Source organism: Halichoeres trimaculatus, unplaced genomic scaffold, assembly GCF_033239565.1.
Source record: "Halichoeres trimaculatus isolate MK-OKI-2021-1 unplaced genomic scaffold, fHalTri1.1 fHalTri1_scaffold_18, whole genome shotgun sequence".
Taxonomy (NCBI): Eukaryota; Metazoa; Chordata; class Actinopteri; order Labriformes; family Labridae; genus Halichoeres; species Halichoeres trimaculatus.
The window spans coordinates 13,409,317-13,423,210 of NW_027437196.1; the positions used below are offsets into that span (position 1 = coordinate 13,409,317).

The following is a 13,894-nucleotide window of genomic DNA, read 5'->3' on the forward strand; positions in this document are numbered from 1 at the left end:
CTGCTTGGCCCAATGGATTCTCCATATTGAAGCAGCTGTAGTTGCTTTGGGCTGGTCTGCATCCAGGAAGGTGGGTGGGAAAGGGGATCTCCAGTTGGCTGTCCAGAGGCAGGGGGCTGCATTAATCGGCTGAGATCTGTCCAATCGGCCTCCCATGATGAGGTTAGAGAAGGAGCATGGGAGAGGTTTGACTGTGGTTACATATGAAATAATACCCGTCATGTACAAATTCGGCCTTTTTAAACAATTTCAAGCATCAAATGTAAACCAAATCCCTCACAATGCTTTTAAAGTCAAGACGCAGAAACACAAAGTCAGGCCATGGATTGATTAGATTTAATGATTAGGACCGAGATGGACAACCCCCGTTTCCCACCCTTTCAGTCTTGCATTCTTGATCTGGAGTGTCCTCAACACAGAGCACACAGACAATGGACTCTACATTCAGACAATTCCCAGAGCCAAAACACACAATCCAGGCGAGTGTCTCAGTCAGCTCCCTTCTGTTTCAGATGCCTATTAGCACTAATTCAAGTAAAATATTCCCTCTATGACGTGTCTCCACATGAGTACAAAAACAGGCATTAATGAAAAGATGGGAAAAAAGGATAAAACACAATTTATGTTCACTTTAATAAAAAAAAAGAAGTAAAAACTTGGTAAAGAAATCCAACATAACTGAAAGAAGGAAGCTCAAATGCCAGGCTTGCTTCTTCGACGTCAGCTGAAGATGCAAGACAGGAATCACAGGAGTGATCAGAGACCACAAGAAACAGAGTGGATCAGAACCGGTCAGGAAGAGGAGTTGTGATGTAGAGACAGAGGCTGCAGAGAAGGTTAGGGAGTAAGCAGGAGGAGGCTGGAGGGGTTACAGCAGGGTGGTGGTCCAGTTTGGCGTTAGTGGTCTGCCTCAGTGGCATCTCAGAGGTGTTTGGCAGTGAGGCTCAGAGCTCCGTTAGTACACAGAGGTGCGGTGCAGTGTCTCTGCCTCCCTCTGTCCCACTTTGAGGGAATTCTCCAGCTCATGTGTGCATGTGAGCGTGTTTGTTTTGAGGCGTGTGATGACTGATTAGCTAAACCCACCTCGCGTCAGAGATGAGAGGGAACCGTGGAAGCAGACTCACGCAGGGGCAGACACACACATGCACACAAACACAGGAGCGCTGATGCGTGCGGACATACATGCACAGGCAGATACAGACGCACTGGAATGCACACACACTCACAGACACACACACACACACACATTAACACACAGTGGCATGAGGCAAACCCAGTCTGGGGGTATACAGATATGAGGAGCAGTCTCTGAGTTTGACTTGTCATGTCTGTGCGTGGATATGATTGCTCATGCTTGTGCAGCTTGTGTGAGTTTAAAGAATGTTTATTCCTTCAAGTCCACCTGGTCCCTTCTCACAAGTCAGTTCTTGGTGCGCCGGCGACGGCCTGCACGCCTGACCGTGACCCCCCCTCCACCCTTCAGGGTTTAGGTCATAGTTCCAAGTAAGGCCACAGCAGGGGTCGGTCACCTGGCGAGAGGGGTTCTCATGAGTCCGTCTCCAGTGTCACCTTGACAACCGTTGTTACGGTGAGCCGAAGCCTTGGTCTCGGTGGTGCTAGAGGCTCGGGCGTTGGCGAGTGGTGTCGTAAGAGCGCACAACCTGGGATTGGGAGACCACGCCGTGCTCCTCCTGAGAGAAGGCATAGCCATCTGTGGAGATGGAAGAGAAAGGACGTAATTTTAAAACTAATTCTTTCTAAACACGGGGTGAAGATACAAACATGAATTACTGTTCTTTCTTTGATTGTTTTTTCCAAAACACGTCCTTGTTTTGTTTTTTTTAATCTGTATTCTTAACACTGTGTTAGATCATTAGGTGCTTGATCCAACCAAAGTTATAATAGTTTTGGATTTGTCATTATAGTTTAGTATTAGTTAGTTTTGACATTGTTTTTTCCATTACAGTTTAGTTTTAATTAGTTTTAGAGTGGGCATTCTAGTTTTTATTTAGTTTTGATTTTTGCAACATGGCTCAGTTTTAGTTTAGTTTCAGTTTAGTTTTAGTTTTTTCATACCTTATTAACCAGGTGTAGGATTCAAAAAGGTCAGAGTAAATATTTTGTAATACTGTTTATTTTCAAGTCCAACATAGTGCTCACTGCTCAGTCAATGCTGATACTGAACTGTTGGCTGCTGCCTTAAAAATGTGAAAATAATATAGATTTAATATAAAAAATATAAATATAGATTACATAAAAAAGGTTAAGATAAATTACATAAAAATAATATAAACATAAATTATATAAACCAGTATAATATGAGCTTTAATAATTGGGAACTTGGACTCTGTAACAATAAAAGCAGACTTAAATGCAATCAAAGTCAGACTCACATGAAATTAAACTATTACAGATGCTCTGATTCATTGCTCCACTACGTTTCGTCGCAGCACAGCTCTCAGCCAGTCAGTGCAGTAAACAAGCACTTCCCAGTATGTTATGATGTACGTACGCTATGATGGTGTTGTATGGCACTGACAACTGCCTAAAACTGTTGTAAAATTGGTTGGGAAAATGTGTCGGATTAAATCAAATCCTAAAGGCTATTAATATTGTCAGAAACTAAAACTAAGGACATTTTGTCTTTAACTTTGGTTAGTTTCAGTAAGTTTTGTGAACACGAGATACAGTTTTAGTTTACTTATCGTTTTTGTTTTCTTTTCTAGTCTTTATTAGTTTGAGTTAACTGCAATGTATTTTAAATTTTAGTTTCAGTTTTTAGTTTCGTTTTAGTTAACTATTATAACCTTGGTTCCAACCCTGATCTTTTGCTTGTATTAGAATACCATGCTCTGGGTTTTGATGTTAGATATTTTGATTTTTCTTTGTGATGTGAGGGACATCAGATAACATCCGTAAACAATATCTGACAGCAAAGTGTTTGTGTGTGTGCGTTAAGATGGGGACACACTCACGTGTCACAGTCTGCTGCACCGAGTTGGAGCGTCCAACGCTCGAAGGCGTTTTCCTAAAGACTCTTGTCAACAGATGGGCCCGTTCGTTTAGACTGCAGAGAAAAGAACAACATCACTTAGTGAAGACACAGACACATTACGAGAGAGAATCCTAAACTACTCACAGAGCTATTTCACAGAGCTATTCAGAGAGCTAACTACTGGGATTATTTCAATGGTGCACCTACTTCTCAGCACTCTCTTATTTTTTGCGTTTAGTTCTGCGTAGCAGCAGATTTCAGTGCTTCAAAAATGAAAACACACAGATCAACAAGCTAACAAATTGGATTTAAGACCAGAAAGCTGGAAGAAGGTGGATTCCATACTGACTGCGTCTAACGTCCAATTTTGAGCCAACAGCAAGTCATTAAGTGCTTCACGGTAACAGGACATCTACAGAAAACTTTCCCTCAGCCCAGCCTCCCCCCACTCCCCTATCCTCTGCTCCTCGTGCCCCCTTTCCAAGAAGAAGACTGGGTCCTGTGTTTGGAGACCACACGCCGTCACGGCTCCTCTCCTCCTGTGACCAAAAATAACTAAGTCCTTTCCAGATATCACACGCAAATGCATGCATGCACACATACACACATGCATATGCGTATACTTATTTTTTTAGTCTTATAACCATCACAGCTGCTATTTGGGTCATTAAAAAAGCACTGTGCGTTTAAGGGTATTAGCTTTTAACATGTTGCTTGTTTTTTGTAAAAGAGCATATTTTCTACTTTCATTTTTTTCCAAACTAAGCATTAAAATTTCTTGTAAATGATTAACAAAGTAGCTCTGGAGAAGAGCCAGTATTCCCAAGATTCAAATTTGGATTAGCCAGTGTGGAAATTCTTCATTTGGATTGTGACAGTTGGGAATCTACACTGGAGTTTTCATTTTAACACACACCCCAAAAAATTGGGGGGTCTTCTTAGTTTGATGGAAAAGTCTGGCTGGAGAAAAAGATGTCTGTTAGATAGATGACTGCGTTGAGTAGAATGATAAAGGAAAAATGAAAGGCCTACGCATCAGTGCAACTTAAATTGTCCTTTTTCTGCCTGCAAAGTTTCTTTCTGGCTTCCTCCAGATTCAGAAAAGTCCAAGGATGTGCCTCGTTTGAACTCCTCCCCAGAGACGCTCCTGTTCTCTACCTTTCCAGCTCTTTCCCATGCCTACCCCGGGACCTTCTCAGGAACTGCAAACACAGATGTGCTCTTTTTCCATTCTGCTCCTCGTCCTACAACTACTCTAATACTTCTCTTATACTAAACGGTGAAGGCCCCAGGTTTCAGTCCCAGGTTGCTGGGTTTTAAAGTGGGGTCAGTTCAGGACGGGGCCTTGTATGGGGGTCAGGAGCAGCAGTGTGGTTCCCCACCCTTCCCCTCCCTAACCTGAATAAGTGTCTCTCAGTTCTCAAGGAGGAAACTCTTCTGAGAAAGCAGCTCGTCCAGATGACTCATTTGTGGTAGATAAAATGAGCTGAAGTCCTGCAGTTTCTTAAACACGTTCCTTCATTGTCTTATTATACTTTGTGTGTGTTGGCTGCTTAGGGTGAGGCAAACTTTAGCTACTTTACTGAATGCTGTGAAGTTAAATTGTACAGCAGCATAAAATAGAAATACCAGAGTGACTGATTAATTTAACTTTCTACAAGCCTCTTTAGCAGATAAAGCACAAAATCAGTCTATCCAAAATGACACAGAAAACTGTCTCTAACACACACGTGGCTAAATCAAGATGAAAGAACTACACACAAAACCAGAGGACAAACCAGGTCTGTGCAGCAGTTCAAATTGATCCACCTTTGGTTAAAAAAAGAGACATGAGGAGAGAAATAAAGATTTATAAATAATGCTGAGGGAAAACAGGGAGAGGGAGTAAAGGATGGAGGAAGAGACGTGGGTCACGCAGGAGCAGCTTGCAGTGGAGCACACAGGTCATGTGAGGTCAAAGTTCACACAGTGGGATAGTACAAACCGAGGAACTACCTCTGTGTGTGTGTATGACAGCTCTGGAGCTACGAGACCTCAGCCTTTGCTTCGGCCCTGTGGATTGCACCGTGGGGTTAAAGGATGTTTAATTCTTCACAAGCATTTAAACAGAAACAGAAACAAATGTAACACTTCTGTAAGGAAACCTTGTAGGGACACTTTCATACGGACAGTTCATAGCTACACTTTGACGGGATACTTTGTAGGGACACTTTGTAAGGAAACCTTGAAGGGACACTTTGAAGAAAAAGCTAGGGACACTTTTCTAGGCAAACCTTATAGCAGGGGTGGCTAACCAGTCAGAGACCAAGAGCCACAAAAACTACTGTGGTACTACAGAGAGCCACATCACACACGGGGTCTTACAAACACACTTCCTCTCACACAACAACGAAATGACATAAAATGAAAATCAATACATTTCCAATTTTCAAAGGGAGATTTATTGTGTTTGTAAGTGTTGGTGTGTTTAAATTTGTACTAAAGAGGAGAAAATGAAACTTAAGTATCAATGTGTACACGCAAATATTGATCAACACTAATCCCAACGTTGGCATCAGTATATCAATAATTTAGATTGATCGGCACACCACTACTCATAACTCTATATATATAGTTTTTGGATGGATCAAAGAGCCGCACACCGAAAGACAAAGAGCCACATGCTGCTCGCGAGCTGCAGGTTGGCCACCCCTGCCTTACAGGGTCACTTTAATAGGACACTTTTTATGGAAACCCTGTAGTGATACTTTTATACAGACAGTTGGTAGCTGCACTTTGATAGGACACTTTGAAGAGACACGTTGTAGGGAAACCTTGTAGGGATACATTGTTGGGATACCTTAAGGGGACGCTTTCGTAAGGAAACCTTTTAGGGACAGTTTATAGGGGAAACTTTAAAGGGGAACCTTTGCAGTCTTATTCATCCTGGGTGACTGATCTGCCAGTAATTTCCGCTTCTTAACACTGAGACTGACTTTCCTTTAAGATTAACATTTGCAACATTAATCTTATTTCAACAGAGTCCAGTTTAACCTCTAAAAACCACCTTCTCAACAGGACACATACAACCTTTGTTTTGATGAAGAATTGATCGTTGAGAGTAAGTGTAACACTTGAAGGAAATACAGAGGCTGCCTAGTATGTAGCTCAGCCTCATTCATACATGAACCAAACTCCTGAAACCTTCATGAATTTGCTAATTGGTTGCACATGAGAACCTTAATGGCTTAATTTCGCTGCATGTCCTGCCGGGTCCTTGTGAAACTTCACTAATAAGTTTAGGATGTGCAAACACAGCAGGACATTTTAATGGGTGCAGTGTTTTCTTTGCACACATAATGTACTCTTGTCAGTTTCACAGAGCATTCTTTTCTTCTGTTGATACTATAAATATGTCTGTTTGCACGCAGTACTGGTATAAAGGTTATGACAGCTTCAACTCTGCTTCACTTTGCTATAATGTAAACAACACGATGACTACTGTGGCGTCTTTATAATATCATGATCCACTTCTCGTCTGTGAAATCTTTAAGGGCCAGACATCCTGGAATTTTCTGTTTTCTGCTCAATTTTTGAAAGTTAAGTTTTGTGGGTTTTTTTATCTTTCTTTAGGAAATCACAGCTGAAGAGATATACGAAATGTGTGGAGTAGAAAATTTTGAGGTGTGATGACAACCCCGGCCTCTGTACATGAAATGTGCACGCTAACGGTCTTCTCTATTGGTTAAACTAAATATTAAAAAATGAGTGACGAAAAAGAAAATCAAGACACAAACTGAATGGTGCAAAAAATAAAACTTCACATGATTCAACGTGAGTTTTTACTTTGCAGAATACTGTTCATACCTGCGCCCACTGGCATCCCTCAGCACAGCTGCCCCTGGGTCAACAGCCCGCGCCTCCAGCTCCTGCACCTCCTCCAGAAGAGACTTCCTCACAGTGCGGCGTGTCCTGCGGAGTAGAGAGGAGCTCATCAGACTCATGAGGAAAACTTTGAGCTTTCGCAGACATGTGAATCATGAAATGAAGTGCGCGTAAGTGTTGACACAGACTCAGTACGGGTTATGTACACGCTCCAGTTAAGCTAAATAGTCTCAGTATGGATTTCCCTTGTATTTATATAAAATGAGCTCTACTTACGCGGTCCAAGCGAAGTCTTTGAGTAAACACGCAGTAGGCACCAGGACCAGACCCAGCCAGAAGTGCCAGCACTGCATCACTTTGCCAGCCTGGGATGACAAACACACAGGCTCCATTTATTTCACGAGTATTAAGTCATTTTTCTCCAACCGACAGAGTAGTCATATGTGGAAAAGGCAGGCAGTAATGTGAGACACAACACATCTAAAGCCTTAACAGACTGAAATACCAAAGTTAGCCAGAGTTCAGTCCCTCTGATGCTCGCCAAACATATTTAACAGCCTTCTCACAGCCCGTATCTGCACCACAAACTGGATTTAACTCTGGATTCCCATAGACGAAACACAATACTTCTATGAGGCTCAAGGATAAAAATGCTGCTGGGTAACCACAGATCACCCCCTACCTGTCTCTACAGTCCAGCTGCAGCTACTGACCTTTGACCCCCTCCTCAGAGAGTCTCCAAGGATTAATCATGAATCCAAGCAGTGTCTCAATTTGTCCGTCTGTCTGCCTCCTTGCCTGTTACTCCTACTAAACATTTCTCTTTCGCAACCTCCTGTCATTATGAGCAGCCCGTATCTTGATGCTTGTCCTTCATTTTCCCCTCATTACCAGAAATCTCCTTTTTACTTATCTCTGAGAGCTCTGTGCTGTTTCACAAGCCTAAGTCTTTGTCTCTTGGTGTTTAAGTCAACACTCACAAACACTTCATGAGCCCTGTCCTTTACTTTATTACCCGTATCGTGTGCTTCCTGTGTCCTGTGTTTGGATACAGAGATATAGAGACAATTTGTTCCCAGGAGGAGAGGTTACAAGGAAGTGATCTAGAAAACATTAGGAAAGATCCTCTGCAGCAGCTGGAATCACAAGCAAGACACAACTGGACTAACTCATCCTCAACGTCTTTCTGTATGTGACACACACCTACACGCTTATTAAAGCCATGGTTACGCATCATATCACATGGTTTTACACACAGTGGGGGCGGAGGCATGTCTAATAGTCCTCTCTGACTCGGTTTGTCCATAGAAACAGACTGTTGGACTACAAATCAAACATAGCTGGACACACGAGGGACGTTAGCGCTCCTACACACACAGTTATTCAAAGCAGAAAAGCACAGCTCTTTTCCATCCCGTCTCCGTGGACAGATGGAGATATAGATAGAAGGAGCAGAGGAAATAAGAGAGGTAATGGGGCAGTTATGGGGGGTGATGGAGGGTCCTGGGGGCTGGGTGGTTGAGTGTCTCTGACCATTCCCCTGTTAGTCTGAGCAGCTGCAGAGATATGTGACCGCATTCCTGATTTCTGACACAAATTGAATTAATGGGCTGAGGGGAGTTTAGACGGCCTTGTTCTCTCAGTGGGGCACCACACCTCCCCCCTGCCTGATCCCCAAACTTTAAAATGACTCCCTCAATCAGAGGGACACCCTCCTCCTCCTCATCAACAGCAGCAGCAGCAGCGGCAGCAGCAACAGTCCACCCTCTTGAGTCAACACCTCCACAGAGGGCAGTAAAAGACAAGCTCCAGTGACACGCAGCAGGTGCAGGATGCCTGGTGAGAGGGGGCTGGCGGGGCATAAATCTCCCCCCGGGGGCTCCAGCAGTGCCGACGTGGAACACCCAAGAGGTGAGTCTCATAGGCGCCATGTGTTTGCAACCAAAAGCAAGGGAGGGGCAGGTGATGGAGGTTGCAGAAAAAGAGATGTAGAGAAGAGGGCTATTTTAACCCCTCCTTCACCCCCTGTTACTGAAATGAGTGACACATGTTTATAGAGAGGAACTCGCCTGGCCCAGCATGTCAGGGGCAATGGGGATGGTGGGCCAGATGGCGGAGTAGACAGCGAAGAAGACCATCCAGAGCGCCATGCTTCCCCATACAGCCAGGTGGGAGAACTGCAAAGGAGAGAAGAGGAGGAGCAGAGGGTGATGATCAAGGCAGCACGCGATTAAATAGTTTACATACAGCTCATTGGAATATACACAACCTTTTCCTCCCTCCTCCCCCTGTCTTCTTCCTGCGCTCTGTGATCTGCTGTAAGGGGACACTGTGTGAATTCCAGTGGGACCCTGCTTCATTACTGCCGGGCTGTTGTGTGGACAGCTGAACGGGCTAAAGTGTCAGCGCCCTTCTGTGCATCCTGCCAATCTCTGTCTCTCACTGTCTCTCACTGTCTCTGTCTCCAGCAGCAGAGAGGAGCTAAATCGTGTCCCTGTCACGCCTCAGGCTACTGCTGTCCTAAAATCAACATCAGTCCCTGCAGACTGCGCTCCAACACAAATAAATATGAAGGAACTAAATACATCTAGTTTTTTTCATAGTTTTTGATTAGAATTTTTTTCTTTTAAAGATACTCTTCTATGCGACTGGACATGTTAAGTCTCCATGTAAAAAAAATATCAGAAGTAGGGACACCTTGTTCTAGTATTTTCTTTTACTCAACAGTAACAATCTGGATGTTTTGCTGTTACTAAAATAACTTTGTACCAAAGCCCCCTGTTAACATAAGTCTCATCAAATCCTGTACTATGATTGGTCATTTGCCTTATTAGAGGCGGGACCATAGAATGTATAAAACATGGACATAGTCTCCCCACGCGTCACGCGTCTGTTTCTGAAACAGAAAATGAAGCACATTGGCTATAGCGGCCATATTGGTAGTGGCAAGGGCTTTACGTACAGCTATAGGGCGCCTGTCGGTCACATGACCCTCAGCTGTGCCTCTGATTGGGCGAGCTTGTGATCTTAATATCCTCTGAACTGTCGAGTTAGAAAAAAATTCACCCCCGTACAGTGAGTGCCAATAGTAAAATTAGCGATTCAAGACAGGAGACGTTTTTTGAACCAGGCTGTAAAAAGGTTAATTTCTGCTTTGAAAATGGCTTTTTTTGGGCTTGGTGTGTATGTGACTTCCAGTACTTCCGGAGCCAACCTCAAGCTGACACTGGAGAAACAGCAGATTTTAGCACTTCCGCATTGTTTCATATTCTTAGACTGGAGGTTGTTGCTGGGGCGGGACTAATGTTAAAACCAACTTTGTGTTTAAATGTTGCACAAAGTCTGATGTCAGTGCTTTATTTAAGTCCTGAAGGATTCATGCTGAGTGCTCTGGCTACTTCATTTTAGCAAAATATCTGTCATAGGAATCAGGGAGGAAGTAATTTTCTTCCGAGTTCAGAGTTTCAACTTTCAACAGTAACCATTTAGATGAGGGTAAAACCTAGTTCTCGTGACTTGAATAAAACAGTCTCTGAAAGGAATGAGGGCATGTGGGTGAACTATGTTGAATTGAATCTGCTGCGCTCTCATGTCACTGTATGTACTGTTTATCTAACAGACGGTCATCTGTTCTTCTAACTGTTTTTCTCCTTCACTGAGATGTACTCGTTTCAGCAGAGGCCTAGTTTGAGATCTAATAGCAAAGTCATCGTCTTAGGTTTTACTGTTGAGTTTTTAGATCTCTGTCAAACTATTTAAGGGATACATATGTATAAGATTATCCCTGCATTATCAGTACTGACAAATAAAAGCTTTTTAAAGTGAATGTGTATAAGTAACACACGTGATGACAGCCAACATGCAGCAATGGAGAGCTTTGTTTTGTTGACAGTTTTTAGAAGAACTGAAAACTGACGCCAGACACAAAACTCAAAGTCTGTATTTAAAGAGAAAACATTCATCTTTTATGGTGAAATCCAATGTTGTCTGTCATGTTTTATGTCTGCTTTTAAAACAAACACGCTATCAAAATGTGTAAATTCTAGCATACAACAGACTTGGTGCTCCTTACAATAAAACAAGGTAATACACTTTTGGTATCACTACAATGAGTTTGAAAATATCAGCTTGTTGAAGATAAGTGGGAGGAACCTTCTGTATTTGTACTGTTTTTGTGTAAGTCTCCCTGATGTTAATCTTGAGCATGAGTGATTAACTAGGTTAAGCAACAGGGAACGTATAACAAGATGCTGCATGCTCCAATTTTCCAGAGAAGCAGCAAATTTGACAACTACGAACACGTTAAATTCAAGGAAATTCAGCTCCAAAAAATAACTATCCTAAATGTTTATCAAACCTTTGAGGAGTTATGTATCATGTTTGTCAGAGAGGTTGATTGTCATAGATAAGTATGTTAACCACAGGAGACGCCACTTGTACCAGCTGCACAAACTGCAGGCGAGTTGAGTCAGTGAGTAGAGCTCCAACAAACAGGTTTCTCACAGCAAAGAGCTGAAAAAATGTGAAATGTAGTGCACACTAATGCTAACACACAAAAAAGCTCCATTATGTGTAGTGTGGCTGAGTTTTCTTGTACTCTAAGCAGCTTCTCAAAAAAGGGGCTGAACTGACCGGCATCCCCTGTGGGTCATTCACTGACTATTTACAAGTACCTCATACAACCCCTCCTAAAAAAAGAAAACTAAACTCCTGTTCGAGACACATTTTTAACAGTTAAACTGTTGTTTTTAAGAATGAAGTGACCGACATCTGGACGTTTCTCTGTGTAGTAAAAAGTTTGCAGAAATGATCTGTGAGAAGCAGCGGCACTGAGAAACCCAAAACCTCCATCACAGGATAAGGATAAGACACGCTAATTAAAATCAGGTTATGAGGAAACCTCTGGTTTGAATCTTATGTTTAAGAAAAAAAGTCTATTAGGCTGTTTATGAGTCATGTTCACCTGAGAAGTCCAGAAAATGTCTTTTATCAAGATGTTAAAGACAATGATGCCTGAATCGTCATATAAGACGTTTGTCTGGACTTGTCCGGTAAATGTGGCTCATATTTGTTGGCCTTTTTGTCTTTTCTATCATCAGTGTGTCTGTCTTTTAGATTTATCTTGTTTTTCTGTGTTTCCAAGTAGGGATGTTCGATACCACTTTTTTTCAGGCCGATACCAGTACAAGTGTTTCCTTTTAGGTATTCACTTATACCGAGCACTGATACCAATGGCAACAGTGATGGATCATTTTAAACAAAGACAGCACAGTCACTCTGCTATAATTTGTTTCAAAGAAGTTAACAAAAGAGCAAAATAAAACTAAAAACTGGAAGAGTTTTAGTATTTTTTTTTAAATAAAATTCAAAATAAAACCTAATACACATTTGCTGTAGAATCAAACTGCAGCAATGCAGCGAGGAGTATTGGCTTGAGTATCGGCAGCCTTCGAGAGTACTAATACCTTGAACTAATGCTGGTATATGCCTGATACTCCACACATGCACTTACCCATTCCTATTTCTAAGTACTCTCTGTCTTTATCTTAGTGATCATTGTCTTGTATTTGTCCGTATTTTTCATGATTTATTTTGCAGTACTTGTCTAACGTTCTTGCCAAACGTTTAGTTCTGTCATGTGTTGACCCTTTTGTCTGGTTATTTATTTTCGTCTGTCCTGTGGATTTATCCTGCATTTAGTCTTTGTGTCTTCAGTTTCTGGCCAGTTCATCTTGTTTTCATGTCATGTTATGTCATGATTTTTGCTTCCCTTTATGTTTTTGGGACCTTTTGGATTTAGTTTCTTATCTTAAACTGGGTTTTGTTTTGGTTTTTTGTTTGATGTTATTTTGTTAGTTTTTTTTGGACTTTTGAATTTTTGGTTTAATAAACATTTTTGTTAATCTACACCTGGTTCCTCCAGGCTTCTTGTGTTTTCTGCTGTACCTTGACAATATTAAGTCCAACAAGGTATTCATGCTAAAAACAAGACAAAAAACTGTTTTTGGTTTCACTTTTTTTGCAGTGTACTCATCCTTCACCTCCTTTACTTATTTATCTATCACTGGCTGAGAAAATAACAGCACATGGAGTGAAATAGTAGATTGTGTTACTGTTCTTACTCTGGTCCAGGCGGTGGTCTCCATTCCTGCTTTCAGACACACTGTAACTACCACATACTGCACACACACCGCAGAGGAGAGGGAGTGCAAAAAGAAGAAAGAAAACAGAGAAACAAGATTAGTTTTCTGGCAACTGTGAGGATAATAAACATAAGTGTTGTATAATAAACTCAGCAATGTAAGTTGAACCTCCCAGGACCCCTGCAGCCCCCTGCAGTCTACACACACTAATAAGACAACAGATAAACACTGCTGACATTCTCATTAGACTGGAGGGAGTCGAATGATAGAGGGAGTGTGAGGTGGAGAAGTTAATACAGAGAGGAGATGGATGAGTGTGAGGGGGAGACGAGCTGGCTAGACGGGTCAGATTGACTGGAGACTCTTAACGACTCAGAGGAAGCAGCGCCGTGCTGATGTGTACACAGAAACCCAACAATGTGCATTCCAAAGACAGGGATAAAAACAGAGTATAAAAGCAAATACAAAACAAATGCTTACAGTGTAGACCATGTTTCCAACAAACAGGTAGTCGTTTCCCTGGCCGTTCTTAAAGGGAGAGTCTGTGGAGGACAAACACACACAGATGCTTTGTGGCAGAGCCGAATGAGCCCGAGCTTTGAGGATAGAGAAGAATAACTCTGAGATGTTACTCACCATGCTCTAACATTTTGAGCGGAAACCAGAAAAGGATTATTGAATGAATCAGTGCATTAATACAATGGCCCCAAAACACCTGAAAGACAGTCAGAGAAGTAGAAAAAGATGAGAAAAGAAAGTCAGAGCAACGTTAAAACCAACAGGAAGAGCAACTTCTAAAAGTTACAGTACAGACAGCTTCCACCGTGTTCTCCCTCCTGCGCTGTACACAAACAAACTCACACACGTCCAGCACACCAGGTTGCTGGTGCAC

The 13,894-nt window shown here is 42.2% G+C and overlaps 1 protein-coding gene across 7 annotated transcripts in view; it reads right to left on the minus strand.

Annotated features, from left to right (window-relative positions):
- Nucleotides 1-642: 642 nt before the first annotated feature.
- The window catches only part of atp8a2 (ATPase phospholipid transporting 8A2), a 64,453-nt gene continuing 51,201 nt past the window's right edge, over nt 643-13,894 (minus strand). For all 7 annotated transcript variants that reach the window (XM_074693052.1, XM_074693050.1, XM_074693048.1 and 4 more), the window contains 8 exons: nt 13,639-13,717; nt 13,483-13,544; nt 12,982-13,038; nt 8,929-9,036; nt 7,136-7,224; nt 6,842-6,946; nt 2,976-3,067; nt 643-1,711 (listed from right to left, as the gene is read on the minus strand). In XM_074693052.1, coding sequence (XP_074549153.1) covers nt 1,617-1,711; nt 2,976-3,067; nt 6,842-6,946; nt 7,136-7,224; nt 8,929-9,036; nt 12,982-13,038; nt 13,483-13,544; nt 13,639-13,717 — 687 coding nt within the window. In that variant the 3' untranslated portion in view covers nt 643-1,616. The remainder of the gene's footprint in view (nt 1,712-2,975; nt 3,068-6,841; nt 6,947-7,135; nt 7,225-8,928; nt 9,037-12,981; nt 13,039-13,482; nt 13,545-13,638; nt 13,718-13,894) is intronic.